Below are 16,559 nucleotides of genomic sequence, written 5' to 3' on the forward strand. Positions count from 1 at the left end.
CAAAATAGTTTTTGTAGACAGTGGACAATGGATGAGAATATATAACAGTAAAATTATGTCTCCTGGAGGCTTGGAGATATCACAGAATTAAAATTCCACTGATCTCTCCCAGAAATCCTTAGTGTGTTTTTATTTGTGTCTATATTTTTCTTTCTCTTTATCAATCTACATCTAATCCATATATATTACTTATAGAATCTAACAAATATTTCACAATTTACAGGTATCTTATATGACCTGACCACTAGCAATGTGTGGCACAATCATCTATTTAAAAAAGACAGCTAATAAGAGAAGACATGAAACTGACCTCCATTCTTTCTTTTTGTCTCTTTTTGCTAGCTGTAAACTTCTGCTGTATATTCAAGAATATGAAAATCATATGTTACCTTAGAATCTCAGCAGTTCCAGTAAAAACACCTTTCCTTTTTCAGCTTTCTCCTCATTTTCTTATAGGGTTTGATACCTACTTCACCTCACGCACCCTGGAGAATAACCGAAGAAATGTGTGGTTTGCAGAGTATTGGGAGGAGAACTTCAATTGCAAGCTAACGATTAGTGGATCAAAAAAGGAAGACACAGACCGTAAATGCACAGGTAATTTCATTCACTTCACCTTCTTGTTCTATTGTATGTGGCCTCTGTAGGAATGTCTGCATAGCTGATGCATGGAAACTTGGTTGGAGACAAATTGAAAAAAATAAATTGAATTTTAGTAGGTTGTACAGAAAATGGAACATGAGCATAACCTTGCAGGACAAGAGAAATAGATGGAGAGAAACAAAAATACATGTATTTATTTTCTTTTTCTGCTTGTCCATCTAGAAATAATTGACACTTTCTATTGATTCTATGGATTCTGAGGAATATATGGTCTTTGATTGGGTGGATATTTATTTTTACATTAAAATATCTTCATAAATTATTGGCTTGTCATCTGGCAATGAAATGTAAAACAGTTGAACTTATACAAACCTTGTGTTCCTGATTCAGAATGTTTTGAATAGCAAAGTTACAATAAGTTTTGTATCTGAATTCTGCTTTTGAAGAAATAACCGGTAGAAATTGTCATAATATGGTATCATGTATTCTAATTTTAGTTACTTGAAACACTGCAGTCAAGATTCTCATCTGAGTGAAAAAGTGTTCTAACTTTGCACAGTAATACAGACAGCCTCAACTTCACAGCCACCTCGAGCCCCTGTTAATTCTGCTTGCCTGTATTGTCTAGTGGGCCTATGGGTCAGCTGTTACTGTCAGATTCAAATTGCCCTGTTCCTTTTTATAATGTACATCCCAATTTTGGTCTTCATAAACTTAATAGGCATTTAAAGTGCAATGCTTTCAAGGAGATTCTCATCATAGTTAAGGTCCAGTTCAAGAAATTTCTTTTCATCAGAAAGATGTCATGATAATAGTAGCAAATTCATAACTCCCTTCATCTTCTTAGCTCTCTGAGAGGAGTCACAGACCCTGAGCTACCTTTAAAGCTACCTCTGAGATCAGGTATGGGGTTTTTTTTTGAGCATATAATGAAAAAGATTTCTAGAATGTTTCTGGAGATACAAGTGACTAACTGTAGATTCATGGAGTGAAATATAAAAATCTTTGAAAGTTTTCTTTTGATTTAATATAACTGTAAGTACTTTATTTATATGTAGGAGGACCAAGGTCCCCATTGCATGTAATGATAAAGTACATTAGATAAAGATATATTTTTCTAAATGAAATGAGTGAAAGAATGACCACTCCTGGAATTGTTCAGTCATGGGCTTAACTAAGTTTTGGGGAGCGTTCTGTGGAAACAACCTCACATTGATAAGGTGATTATTTTATGCTGTGTTAAAGTATGGTTCCAAGTACCAGTAAGAGTGATGTAGAAGCAGAGAACTCTATTGATATGAATACTTCTCTTGCAAAAACAGTCCCAAATTTCCTTCAGAGATAGAGAAACCGTTTTCCAGCTGCGTGGCTTGTGTCAAGCTGGGCTAGAAGCATTCCCTGAAGTTAAACGTAGATATATTATACATTTTCCACAAACCTGTTGCTTTAGCTCTGTGTTCCATAGTCTAAGCAAAATATCATGTGTTGCTTTTGATCTGTACGTAAACTGTGATTGGCACAATGGACCTCCTATTTATCTTAGACATCTCTGCGCTCAAAATTTCCTTGATGTGACCCTTGAGACCTTTTTCTTTTTCTTTCTGTTTTGACTGCTGTGCTTAATGATGGACATTTGGCTTGACACGAAGATCTCAGAATTTGTTCCAAGAGAAATTAGTGTACACGGGGCTCCTCTGGAGCAAAATTGTACTTTTACTTACTTTTGACAGCTCTTGGTTCATGATCTTCTTCTCTGTGTCCTATAAGTTGGTGGAACTCCTTCACATAGAATGAAACCAGATGCCCGACTTGGGTCTGATAGGAAACTGTTGGCATTTAAGTCAGCAGGATGCTGAGTCTCTTATCCAAAAGATAGAATTTAGCCACAAATTAAGAAATGATCTTTAAAGTAATTTGTTAAAATGCTTTGCCAGATAGCAAGACTCTGAAAGACATATTGGAGAAATAGTCTGCTATGTTCTTTTCTCAACCTTAGTTGACAACAGATGGTGAAGAGTGAAATGTTACACTGCAGACAATGAGCTTTGAAGAGGAAGGAAGGTCCAGTGGTTGGATTATAAGCCTAGAGTTGGCAGAGGAGGATTCAATTCCTTGCTCTGCCACAGGCTTCCGGTGTGACCTTGGGGAAATCATTTAGTGTCTCTATGTTCTTGTTTGTCTCTGTAATTGGAGGATAATAACACTGATAAACCTCACAGGGATGTTGCACAGACAAATTTCCATTAAATGCTGTGAAGGGCGATAGAATTTAGCCCTAGAACTATTGGTAGTTCTAGGGCTAAATTCTATTAATCTTACTCATGAGAAATCCCACTTTTCTAGAAGAAAATTTCATATAGGGATAAAAATCTGTAGGCTTTTATAAAACTACTAGAAAATTGTAGTTGTTGATTGGTATCTCTCCTGAGGGTATTTTTGACCCACCCATGCAGAATTCTGTAACAAGGGATATATCGCCTTATTGATTTCTAAAGGCTCGTTAAAATACAGAAGTTACATTTTTTTATTAAATTCTATAAAGTTTTTCCATAGGAACACTGATTTCACTAGGACTATTCATGTAACTAAAGTGAATGGGAATCTGTCCTAAGCTAGTAATATAGCCTAGGCTTTCCAGAGGCAGTGTTCAGAAAATGATTACTCTGTGTTGCTGCTGACCTACAGAGCACAATAGGCCTCACGGGCTTCAGTGCTCTGGAAGCTAATCATGGTTCACATTAGGTATTCCATGCTGCCTCTGATTTCAACTCCTCTAGCACAACTCCTGTAGCACAAGATGGTTTTGTTCTTATATGCCAATCAGACAGACAGCTGCTGCTCAAGACTATTGGATTCCTCTGAACAAATTTAGGAACTTCACTGGCAACTGTAATCCGAGGTGAGTCAGACCTAAACCAGGGAAAGTGAAATATGTTTCTACATCACACACACTTTTCAAGGCCAGCACGGAGAATCTGTCCAAAGACACCCGCAACTCTGTATCTCTATGCAGAACATCATTTGTGCCGTGGTCTCCATGCCAACCCTATGCAGGTGAACACAAGTGGAAGCACTGGGTAGGAAGTCACAGGCAAGTGTACGCCAGAATACCAGCCATAGACAACAATATAGCCCATTGCCCTGCCTCCAGGAGTTGATGAATTTCAGCTTGGCAGTCACAGAATTTTTCTTCCCCAGCACTCTTCAGTTCACCTATGTAAAGCTGACTTATTTTGGCCACGTGAATGAGAAGTAAATTGTATTCCAACTGAGAAAATGAATGATACACCTGACCAATAATCAAAAGTCTGTAGCAGTCCCCTGAAAAAGACCAGATGATGAACCAGGGAAGAACTATCAAGCTTTCTCCTCCTCCTTTTCCTCCTACCCACTATCTGCTATACATTTGCAAACACCTCTCCTCCACTTTATCAATTGTGATAGAAATACCAACCATATATTTAGGATCTTCTGTATTAATTTAATCTATGAACATGGTTCCCTAAGTCTATCCTTGTTCTTCATGCTTTTGAGAAATGTTTTGTAGCCTTAAGTAATTTTTAAACAATTTTTTCTAAGAACATATTTTTGTGTGGTGGGGGGTGTCTTCGGCCATGTGACAGGGAGGTTCCGCTGCTTCTTCACCCACCTGGACCTCAACGAGTGAAAGGTCCCCTATGTAGTGGTGGCCTGCTGTGTCCTCCACAATATATGTGACAACAAGGGGGATACATTCTTGCCAGGATGGGAGGGGGGGAGGCAGGAGCCGAGCAGTTGGCCACGGCCTTTGAGCAGCCGCACACAGTTGCCATCTGGGAAACCCATCAGGGGGCTGTGCACATCCAGGAGGATATGAGATAGAGATTCAGACAAGGACACCAGTGAGACTCTCCCCTGGGCTTCCCCACAAAGGGCCTATGGATTGCCCCTCAGTGCCTTTCCTCCCCCACCCCTTTGTTCCCCTGCCCTTCCTTCTCCCCTCCCCTTTCCTTCCTCTTCCCCTGTTGATAAAATAAACTAGACCTTTTGTTTTGAACCAATAAACTCTATATTTTTGTTTAATTGGGATAACTGTAACTGGGGAGGGACTGGGGAAAGAACCGAGGAGGTGGAAGGGGGAAGAGAGTGGAGGAGAGGCTCTGCGGTGGGGCTGGGACTGGAGTCTGACTCGGGTGGTCCCACTGTCTCATGTATGGGACTCTCGGCAGCCAGGGGGCATATATAGGGGGAGAAGCCAGAGGGGCGAGAACTAGGGTGGGAGTTGGAGCGGGAATTGGGGTGGCAGTGACAACGGCAGCAAGAGTGGCCACTAGGTGGTCGAGGGTGGCAGTGAAAGCCACGCACATGGTTTGGGCCTGCTATAATAGCTCCTGGCATGTGTTGTGGTGTGGCTCCAGGCCTGACTCCAGTCTGTGGTCCTGCATGAAGGCAGTCAATGTGCTCCTGCTGCAGGTCTTCCTGGGGTTGCCTTCACCTATGGATCTCATGGGGTTGGGAGGCTGGTGCTGGAGGTGTGGGTTGTGCTTCACTCACTGCCAGACCAACTCTGAAGAAAAGTGAGAAGGGTAGTCATCCCAGGAGACAGGGTGAATGAAGCCAGCCCGCGTCTGTGAGCCAACACCAAAAGGTCTCAGGTCAGATGAAGGTGATGTGCTTTGACAAAGACCATCTGTGGCCTAGACAGTGGACCCTTTCCTTCAGGGGCACAGATGATCCACGGGATAGCCTGCCTACCCCTTCGCCCCAGGGGCAATCAGGCATGGGAAGGTGCCAGCCAGGTCAGGAGCCTGCAGATGGGAGGGGAGTGACAGGGCTTCACTTCGTGCTGTGCCGGGTCCAGCAGTGGCAGTGTCCCCAGGGAGAGGACTTGTATCTATGCCCACTGGAGGAGATGGAGGGAAGAGTGTTGGGGGAGGCGTGTGTGGGCACAGCAAACACTGCTTGCCAGGGAGGCTGCTGCTGGGGTCTTATCCACTTCCTCCCCCTTGCCCTCCCGGCAGGTTCCCCTGACAGAGGACCAGTGTTCTCCACCTCACCATGCTGGCCCAGGAGTACATGCTGCCCTGAGAGTGTGGGCATGCCCACGTGCTGTATGCAGTACTGCTGTGTGTGTGTGTGTGTCCATGACCCCATCCTCCCTAGTGGTATCTTGTGGTGGGAAGGTGTCCCACCCCGGGGTTGGGAATAAGGCAGGCCTCTCCAGAAACCCTGTGAGCAGGAGTGCAAGGTTTTGGAGTGGCTGCCTCACTGCAACTGTCTGCTCTGGACTGGAGCACCATGTGCACATGCTGCTGTGCAATCCCCAAGCTGAGAAATGTTCAGTCCTTGCCACCCACTGCCTCCCTCTGCGTGTGTTCAGGGAAAGTAATGCAACCTTATGGGCCAACACCTGATGTGCCTTCCCTGGCCTTGTCTGAGCTTTGGGTGAGATCCTGGGAAGGGGATACCGTCTCCAGGGACAGGCAGACCACCTGGATGGCTCACATGGTGTCTGTACTGGTCACCTCTTCCTTGTTGTCATCCTCATCATTATCCTCTATAGCCACGCCCTCTAGGGCTGTGTCCAGACTCAGGGGTTTTTTCAAAAAAACTTCACCTGCGTCTAGACTGCAGTCATGTTCTTTCGAAATAAAATCGAAAGAATGCGGCTTTTCTTTCGATGGCGGTAAACCTAATTCCATGAGGAAGAACGCCTTTTTTCGAAAGTGCTCTTTCGAAAAAAGGCATTCTTGAAAGCAAACAGGGCTTTTTAGAAAGAGAGCATCCAGACTCACTTGCTGCTTTCTTTCGAAAAAGCGGCTTGCTTTTTTGAAAGTTCTGTGTGCAGTCTAGACTCTCTCTTTCGAAAGAGGCTTTTTCGAAAGTATCTTTCGAAAAAGCCTCTTTCGAAAGAGGCTTGCAGTCTAGACATAGCCTAGGAGTCCTCTATAGCCATCATTGTCCTCTATAGCCACCTCCCCCAACACTCTTCCCTCCATCTCCTGCCAGGATGCCATCCAGCTGGGTTCAGAAGCAGTAGGTCTGGGGTACCACTCCCAGTTGGGAACTTCTTTTCCTGGCCTTGGCATAAGCCTTCTGGAGTTCCTTGATTTTCATTCACACCTGGTCCAGAGAGGGCACAAGTGCCCTCTCTGGACTAGTCTGTCTGCCATCCAGCCATAGATGTCCACATTTTGCCATCTGGCATGGAGATCCTGGATGTTGGCATGGCGTGTTCCTCCCAGATCTCAATGAGATCCAGGATCACTGCATCAGTCCATGCGGTCGCCCTCCTCTTTTAGCCCTGGGCAGCATCTTTGGGAGATGGATACCTGCTTCCTTGCAGCTTTGGGCTCAGAGGGAGCACAGGGACCTGCCATGGCAGCAGCAAAAGCAGTAAGCGTTCTGCTGTGTGGCATGAAGCGAGCTGGGCCTTCTTTGTGCCACAAGCCCTTTCCCCATGGCTGCAGCTCTAGGGGTATGTCTAGACTACATGCCTCTGCTGACAGACATAGTATGCCTTGTGAAATGAGATTTACAGGATTGGTCGGCAAAGGCTTTCCTTGTTGACCGATCCCCATCTTGACTGCCGGTTTGTGCCGACAAACAGCTGAGCCGGCAAAACGCGGCGGCCGTTTTTATTCTAATGAAGCGGGGGATATTTAAATCCCTTCTTCATTGACTATGTTGGTATGTCTAATTTATATGCCTTGTCGGCAGAGGCATGTAGTCTAGACATACCTTAAGGAATGCGGGGGAAGGGGAACTATGGAGTTCTCATGAGTGTGGACAGAGTGGCCACCAGGGCACCTGTGGGAAGTCCTGGAGGCCACTTATTTTGAAATCAAAGTAACTATTTCAAAATATACATTATTCTTCATAAACTAAGGGTTACAGATGTTGGAATAAGAAGCCCACTATTTTGAAATTATTTTGAAATAACGGGCTCGCTGTGTAGGTGCTCACTTTGTTATTCTGAAATAATGCTACTTATTTTGAAATAGCTGTGTAGACATGCCCTTCTCGTGGGTGCACTACCTCAACTTAAAGCCCCAGAAAGCACTGGGGAGTAATTACTCTGAATGACTCTGGGGAGCAATTATTTCGAAATAGCAGTGTAGCAAGTAGAGCATCTACACTACCACTCTTTTGAAATAACTATTTCGCAATAAGCGTTATTCCTCATGAAAAGGGGGGGTTATTATTTCAAAATAACCAGCCCCTTATTTCAAAAAAATGGGCTTGGTAGAGTGGATGCTCTGCTTGTTGTTTTGAAATAAGGAGCCTCCAAGACTTGTTATTTTGAAATAACTCCCTAGTGTAGACCAAGGCTAAGATGCTACAGGACCACTAATTTATTTCAAGTTTTTTTAAGTTAGAGACTTACACGGTTCCCCCTCTGAGGCTCTTGGATTATATCCCTTTTTTCTATCATCTAACCCCTGATTCAGCATGGTATTTATCCACATTCTTTGCTGAACTAGGACATCAGTATTTAAAGTGACTTACTATCTTGATGTCTGATTTTATGCATCATGGTTTCATCAGCTCTTCCACATCAGATTGTTGAAGCTTAATTTGGTAATAATTGTAAAAAGCAACTGGAAATCATCAGGTGGACAGTGGTATGTAAGAACAATAATTATGAATATTAACTTGCATAGACTAGCCTTTGAATAGACAAAGATAATAATGCCTCACAGAAAGCCTATTGCAGATTCTGACCCCATTTCTACAAAGAGACCAACACTTGTACAAAGATCTGCAGTTCTGCTTGCAGGCTAGGAGCTTACACATAATATATGATTCCTGTGTATGTATCACTTCTTCACTCAAATGAAGCTACCTGCAATTCTAAGATATAATGTGGCTGAAACTTTACTCCTGCAACAGAATATTGTTCTACTACAATCATTGATACTAAGGTACGCCCCCCCCCCCAAAAAAAAAGAAAGAGAGAAGAGAATAATTAAGGCTATATCTCTAAAATAGTGGCTGGAGTTAAAATAAAATTAGATTGATCAGCCAGCACATCAAGATTTAATTATCGAATTTCTTAGAATTAATAGATGATGAAATAGTGTGTTCCAGATACATTGGCATATATTAGCATTTCATTAATTTCCAAAGAGATTGCTGATATCAAACATGCACTGTAGAATTTATCCCTATTGAGACTTTGTACCATCTTTTAGGAGATAATGCTTAATTTGCCTTAATAATTTGCCTTGATTGCAGCATGTTTTGGTGTATTGTCTCCATGATTTTTAATTGTGGGCTATAGTATTTCATGACCAATCATTCACATTGTTAGCTATTTTGAATCAGAATCTGAAGTCATGACAGAGGCAATAATGCAAAACTTGATGGATGATGAATCTGTAACACTTAGTGATAGTTTTCCTGAGTCCCCAAATAAGCAGGAGATAAGAGTGATTTTTAGGCTTTTATGAATATTACAAATTAAAAAAAAAACACCAACATTAAAGTGAATTTTTACAAAGATCCACCAGCATTCAAGTATACCAGCAAGAATGTTCACAGAAACATCTAAAAGATAGGCTCTAGTTGCAGCAGGAATTATTCTGGGAAGCTCTGTGGCCCATGGCATGCAGGAGGTCAGACTAGATGATCATAGTGGTCTCCTCTGGTTTTATGATCTCTGAATCTATGAAGGCCATGAATTTTAAAAAACACAGGAGAAAATACACAAAACCTAACCTCTGAATTTTTAAATGTGATATTTTTGTTGCTGGTGTTTGACATGTAGCCTCACCTGCAGGAACAGAGTTTTTCCAATTATATCAGATGCACATGGCTAGCAAGTTAGCTGTGTCTTTTATTATTTTATTTTATTTTATTTTATTTTATTTTATTTTATTTTATTTTATTTTATAGAAGATCAAAACAAAGAAGGAATATATTTGTTACAAATATACCTGCACATCAACTCATTTTTAATTAAGTATGCCTATTGGGTATAGTAAGGGCTGAAAAGAAAATCCCAACACTTGACTGTAGCTATAGCCGCTTTCCTTCATTAAACATAGGTTTTAATTTAGCCTACCTCCCACTTGACAAGACATAATTAAGTGATATTAGGGTAATGTCACTCTGGATATCATTTATCAGAATGTCTATTACTTGGAGAGATTTTCTAATTATCTGTAAAGGTAATCAGTCTGAAGGTGCAGCCCAGATGATGGGTCACACAGTAAACCACTCTAGAGGACATGTTTGGAGGAAAGTCCTTGCATACTGAAAGGCCAGACATTTAGCAAGTGTATTTGTAAAAGACTGAGTTTTTGTACATGTTCTCAGAGACAGAATTGGAAAAGACACAGTATCCAAACCGGAAATATATCTGCAAAGAACCTGATTCCCTAACCACGGTAGTGTAATCCCACTGTCTTCAATGGAGATACTCTTGATCTACACTGTATACATGAAAATCTGCACACAATCTCAATGTTTGTTTATCATGAAGATGCTTATGTGCACATCCTAGAAACATGTTTAAAATAATGTTAAATCCAGTGTTTTGTTCAGGGTGCAAGTTGAAATGAGAAATATGTATCCAACCCGGATCAATAAAGAAGCTATGAATTGTAGTTTTCATCTAGCAGTCCAGCAGTGCTGCTTGGAAATATAAAGATTTGAGAGGGGAAAGAAAAGTTGACTTGAGAAGATAAAAAATCTTCCAGTCCTTCTGAAGAACTAAGTAATCTCCCCACATCTTCATTACCCCCTCTTTTCTATGTCATTGGGTAAACAGTCTCAGAGGGGTATCTGTGACAGGGTATGTCTATACTACAGTGTTATTTAGAAATATCTTATTTCAAAATAGTTAATTCAAAATAGCTTATTTTTAAATAAATAGCATTTTGCTGTTTCGAAATAGTGCGTCCACACTGAGAAGACAATGAATTGCATTTGAGGCTGGCCGGAACCAGTTCCAGCAGGGCACCAGGTCAGGACTTACTGTGTGGGGCTGCTGCCTGAGGCTATCTGAGGTCTGTACTTAAAGGAACCCTCCGGACAGCCAGTTCTCAGGTTTCCCTGCTTGCTTGTCTACCTCAGCAAAGTATTTTGTCTCTGCGTGCTCTGGTCATCCTCACTTGGGACAGTACAGCACTCAGCAACATGGAGCCAGAGCTGCCCCTGGACACTCTGGTGCTTCTTTTGGATGCGTTGCTGCGAGCCTGGCTGCACTTTCTGCAGGCTGCCATTCGGGAGGTCCACCCGGGGCTGTCAGTATGCAGGAGGCCCTGCAGGAGAGCTTCCACCCTGAGAAGCACTAAAAGCCTCCCTGGTCTGCCCCACTGGGGTCTTGTCCCTCATTCCTCCCTCATGTCCTTCCACTTATCCCTCCCTAGCCCCCCTTCCTGATGTCAAATAAAATACATGTATTTTCATGAACACAAACTCTCTTTATTTAACAAAACTGGGGGGGAGAGAATGAAACTCTGGTGAGACTGGGGAAAGGAGGAGGGAGAGGGGAGAAGAGAGGGTGGGAGAAGGGAGGGGGAAACCTGGGAGGAGGGAGCTGGAAGGGGGAAGCAAGGGGAAGAAGGGGGAGGGGAAGCGCAGAATTGGGGGTCTCGTCGGACCAACTTGATTGTCATGCAAACTTGTTCCTGGGTTTGCATGTAGCCTTTGGTTGCCAGACTGGCAGCTATCCTGCATTCCTCTGTCTAGTGCGGAGATCATGGACATTGGGAGCATCCCCCCCAAACCTGAATAAGGTCCGTGATCTCCGCCCTGGACCAGGAATGTGCCCGGCCTTCTCTGGTCCCTGGCAGGCTCCTGGGAGCTGGCAGACTGTTCCTGAGGCGCGGCGGAGGGCTGGCAGCCAGTGGCTTGCTGGCTCATATTTTGGGGCCACTGGGTCAGAGGCAGTGACTACTGGTTCTGGGATGGCAGACTTGGAGCTGGCACAGGCACTGTGGCCAGAGTCAACCATTTTAAGGACTTCGGGGGAGGGAGGGAGAGAAATGTTCTTGGTTGAGGCCGGGGTGGCTACCAGAGTACCCTGGAAAGGCTGGAGGCCCCCTATTTCAAAATAAGTGTCTACACAGCACTTATTCCGAAATAGGCTTTATTCCTCGTAGAATGAAGTTACCAAATTTGAAATAAGCGCTCTGCTATTTCGAATTTATTTTGAAATAGCCGTTTGGCTGTGTAGATGCTAGGAAAGTTAATTTGAAATAAGGGCTGTTATTTTGAAATAACTTGGCTGTGTAGACATACCCTTAGTCTGTAACATTAAAAACAATGAGCAGTATTGTTGCACCTTAGAGACTAAAAGATATATTAGATCATGAGCTTTTGTGGCTATAAGCCACTTCATCAGATGAGTTGGAGTGGAAATTACAGAATCAGAGAATTTGTGCCATAGTGGTGGATTGTTTACCATAGTCCTACTGCCTGCAGTTTGGGAAGAGTAGAAAGAGGTCAGAATTTCTTCCTGTGTAAGAGAACTTTATTTATTGGCAAGGAATTTATTTCAGAAACATTCATTTTGAGAATGAAATTGTAACCAAAATATAAATGTCCAGCTATATGTGTGTCAGTACAATTTACTATACCTGTTTCTAAAAAATGAATAAACACATTAATATCAATACTAGGACTAGAAACGTGATCCTCAGGCAGTCAATAGTAATTTTTAAGGTGTCCTGAATGATGCTTCCTTTGGAATCCATGAATCTTAATGAGATTCTAGAATCACAACATTTGAGATTTGGAATAACAAGGTCAATCCCTATCTATCTCTCAGCAGAGAGTGATGCTAAATAGCCACAGGATAGAACTGTTGTATTCTATTCCTATGATAATCCAGTTTTTACATATCACTTATCACTGTGGTGTCTATATTCCAAATACAAATAGTAATAGTCATTAAGATTTATCACAGGTAGTTGATTCTCTCACACATGAAGAAAATCTGCATGTGTGATTTTCATAATATGTATGCAATGTGCTGTTATTTGGTAAGCCAATGTGGAAGAGAAATGCTTTGATTTAGACTCTAAAGTCCTAGGGTTTAAGATTGTTACTGGCTCCTATGGGAGTAAAGTCTATAATCTTGAACTGTCCACCAAGAATGCCCTTTTTTATGTGTCAGCCTTGCAGAATCTTTAAAATTTACCCCAGGTTCAGGCATGCCACTCATTACAGCCCCAAGAGTACCTACATTGCACATAAGCTCGGTGTTCTCCGTCTTTACTGTCAAAAATAATTTACCATAGAAATAAAGTATTCTATAGCTGAGGTATTCAAGATATCACCATTAAATCAATGAATCCTGAAGCACTTTAAAATTTCTGAATAAATAGGGCTGTTTTGGGGTGCATCCCTTTCATTTTAGATCTCATCATATTGTCACACTGGTGAGCCTATGTGGGAAGAGAGAGATGGATTATGGGTGTTTTTAATTACTGTGATGATGAACAGCTTTATATATTGTGACACAGAATTCAGCCTCTCTTGATAAACTGTCAATGTAGTAGGGAAGGTTGTGGGCTGCAGGTATTGCTGTTGCCATCTGGATTATTTTATATAAGAAAAAGGCTTCATCCTTTAAAGTTTGGAAGTAAAAAGAAGCACATACCATAGTGTTTAGTGTTGCTTTTTTAATTTGAATTGTCCACAAAGCACAGAGATGTGCTTACCTGAAATTTTCTTTCAACCATCCATACAAACATATTGGGTCTCTAAACTTTCCAAACCACCCTATATTATGAGCTTTGTTTCATGACCCTCTTTGATTTTCAAGGCTGTGACAAACAAAACACAGAAGCTATGGAGATCATTTTGAACCACAAATAGAGGTGGCTTGTGCTAAGAAGCTACATATTAGAGAGAGAGAGAGAGAGACAAATGAGAAACAAAGGCAAATAAGACAACCTGGAGCTACAAGAATATTAATTACAATCCAAACTTCTAAAAGTGATCTGGTTCATTAGTAAAGTGTTCAATTTACTACAGAAAGAAAACTTTAATTTGTAAAATGCCATCAGAATATTCCATCTCTCAAAACATTAACTGAGATGCTTCAAGCAACTCTCTAACCGTTGGCCATAGTATATGTGATTCAGATTTAAGTCTAGATTTATGATATTCATTAGCATGAAAATCTGTTGAACTTCCAGAAGGTTTCACATCCTGAAGTATTAAATCATGTCAGTTACAAGGACTAATATTAGACTGATTCTATTTAAGGTGTAAAGGCAGGAGGTGTTCTCGTTCAAGATCTTCTCAGGGTTTGGCATGACAGCCTTCTACAAATGATTGTTTCATGTGTGTGAAACATGAGGACAGACTTTGAATGCTGAAAGAAAGCCATCTTTAGTTTAGAGATAACATTGACAGAAATGTAATGAGGTCTTGCAGATTCTTCAGTAGCCCCTATTTGCCCTTACACATAACATATGTAATGATAAATAGAAATGTTGAGGTTGAGTCCTCCATTAAATACCATCAACACTGCAGAAAAGTCAGGTTTTGGAGGCTCTACAGCCAGGTGAAAAATATTGTTTTTAGTCTTAATTCGGATGCCTTAACAGCTTCATCCCTCATTTAAGGTTTGATTCAATGCCCGTTCCATGAAAAGGCTTCCACTGACCTCAAGTAAATGCTCTTTAAAAGTTTCTAAATAAAATTATACATTCACTTCCATAAATTTTTAAATCTCTTGATAACTATGTACATTTTCAAAGTCAAAATCTCTTCAGTAGGAAAACCAATACATTCTTGTAGCATGCTTGGGAAAGGTGTTGGAGAGAGAGGGCAAGTCCTCAGCTGATGTAAATCAATCTAGTTCCTGGAATTGGTTATGTAATATGATCAATATTTGCATCATCAGGGAAAGCCCAACTGCAAATAATTGAATGAATACACCCAGGTTTAGGCAAAATTAAGGTTGTATAGTAAAGTACACCAAGCAATGAAATGTGAAAAATTATGGTTGTCCAAATAAGTTTAATTATATCCTCTCCTACATATGTACTGTGGGGTTGTATATTTGTCAAATAATATAAATTCATGCTCTTTTTCTATAACTCTAAGTATGGAAAAAGAAGACTAAGAGATTTGTTCAGTGTCATATAGAAAATGCCTCAAGTGTAAAATATTTTTCTTCTACAGTGGTGCTTTACAGAGATAAAAACATTATCGTCATGATGCATACATAAAGAGTTGAAGCAATATGCCTGGAAAGCCCTATGGTATAATGGATAAGATTTCAGTGGTCTAGGGACTGTTCCCATCTCTGCTACAAATTTCCTCTGTTGAAGGAAATTTTCTGTAGAGGAAATTTGTTTTTAAAATGCAGGAATTTTGTCAACAGTATAGTAAAATTTAAAAATATTAACCAGCAATTAAATATTCAATATGGCAAGTGCCTTAAATAATTATTTGCTTGAGTTATCCCTCCCTGAGACAGGACAATGGTAAATCTAAGTTAGTGGAGATGCTTATGCTTTATTAGAGGCTTGAGATAACAGTGAATTCCCTTACAAAGCTACTGTTGATTCAGTGGTGTAGATTATGCTCTGCTTGCACATTTAATGCTCAATCCAAAACCCATTCAAGACTCCCACTAACTTCCAAGGACTTTGCTTGCACCTTCCTTGGCATCTCTAAGATCTGCTCAAAACATACTGCATGGCAATCCTGCAGTGATTTAAAGGGCCCAGGGCTGCTGGCTCCATTGAATCACTGGGCCCCAAAGCAACTGCTCCTTTTGCCCCCTGGCAGGGCTGTTTCCCACTCTGGCAGAGTGGGGGCCTGCAAGAGACCTTAAAATAACTTTCCTCTATAGGCTTTGCTTACAAAAACTTCCCCGAGTCACAGTTTCACTGACACTGGGAGATAGGCTGCCGCCATCAAGTGTCCGATTCCTTCTTTTTAAACTCAGGAAGAATCACTTGAATTTCTTCCAGAGGAGTATCCCAAGCTCTTTTGCCATGAGAGAGCTTGAAAAAAAGAAACAAAAAAGCACAGAAAACAAACTGTGTCTCTGATAGCTGACCTTTCAGTCTAGGCAGGCATACACAGAAACCTATTAACTCCAGGACACAAGAATCAAATTATCGCCTTAAAAAGAAGATTTTATTAACAAAAATGAAAAGATATACTTAATAAAGCATACTTGATTGCTAGGTGTTACAGAGCAACTGAGAAAAACAAATTAAAACACAGAGAACATAGTATCTCTGGGTATAGCTTAGATTTAGTGAACAGGAGGGGAGGGAGGAGGAAAGGCCATGGATTTTACACAGGGAAGCTTAACCAAAAAACAAAACAAAGGAAATAACTTGATCATGACTAAATATTCATTTTCCCCTATTTACTCACAATCCACTTCAAGGTTCAGTCCATTTCTATGCCCAGTATTCCTTGTGGGCTTTGTAGTCCTAGCTAGATTAATTCATCACCCACTCCCCTCCTCCCCCGATCCGGGTTTAAACTCACACAAAGAACAGCAGCTAGGAATCTGCATTCAATTTACATTTCAACAGTCTTTTCCATTGGCTTTCCTAGCTTTCCATCAACACTCCCTAGCTACCTCAGTTTAATCCTTTAGTCACCAGGTACTGGCCATCACTCCTCCTATCTATCACACCCGCTCTCATTGGTGGGTCTGCAAATATCTATTGTAAATGTACATGATCATGCACATGTTCATCACTGGGTTATTTCACACTGATTTCACCTATATGAAAGTATATGTGATTTTACCTTCATTAAAGAAAATTATTTAAATGACAAATTGTAAAAAGTCACTTAAAAGGGGTAAAGTGTATGGTGTTTTAAATTCCATTCTTATAGAAAAACTGCTGAATTTCTTTAGTCCAAGGGTCTCAAACTCAATTTGCTTTAGGGCCAGTGTCAAACCTCAATTCTCCTAGCAGGTCAGCAGGTACCACCCTCTGGCAAAACTCTGGTTTGGATGTCTCCATGTATTCCTCCCA

At 41.2% G+C, this 16,559-nt stretch overlaps 1 protein-coding gene across 1 annotated transcript in view; it reads left to right on the forward strand.

Moving 5' to 3' along the window:
- GRM7 (glutamate metabotropic receptor 7) overlaps positions 1-16,559 on the forward strand; it is a 673,160-nt gene that overhangs the window by 405,179 nt on the left and 251,422 nt on the right. The window contains exon 7 of the mRNA XM_075938705.1: positions 457-597. Coding sequence (XP_075794820.1) covers positions 457-597 — 141 coding nt within the window. The remainder of the gene's footprint in view (positions 1-456; positions 598-16,559) is intronic.

The sequence above is a fragment of the Pelodiscus sinensis genome, chromosome 11 (genome assembly GCF_049634645.1).
Source record: "Pelodiscus sinensis isolate JC-2024 chromosome 11, ASM4963464v1, whole genome shotgun sequence".
Lineage (NCBI taxonomy): Eukaryota > Metazoa > Chordata > Testudines > Trionychidae > Pelodiscus > Pelodiscus sinensis.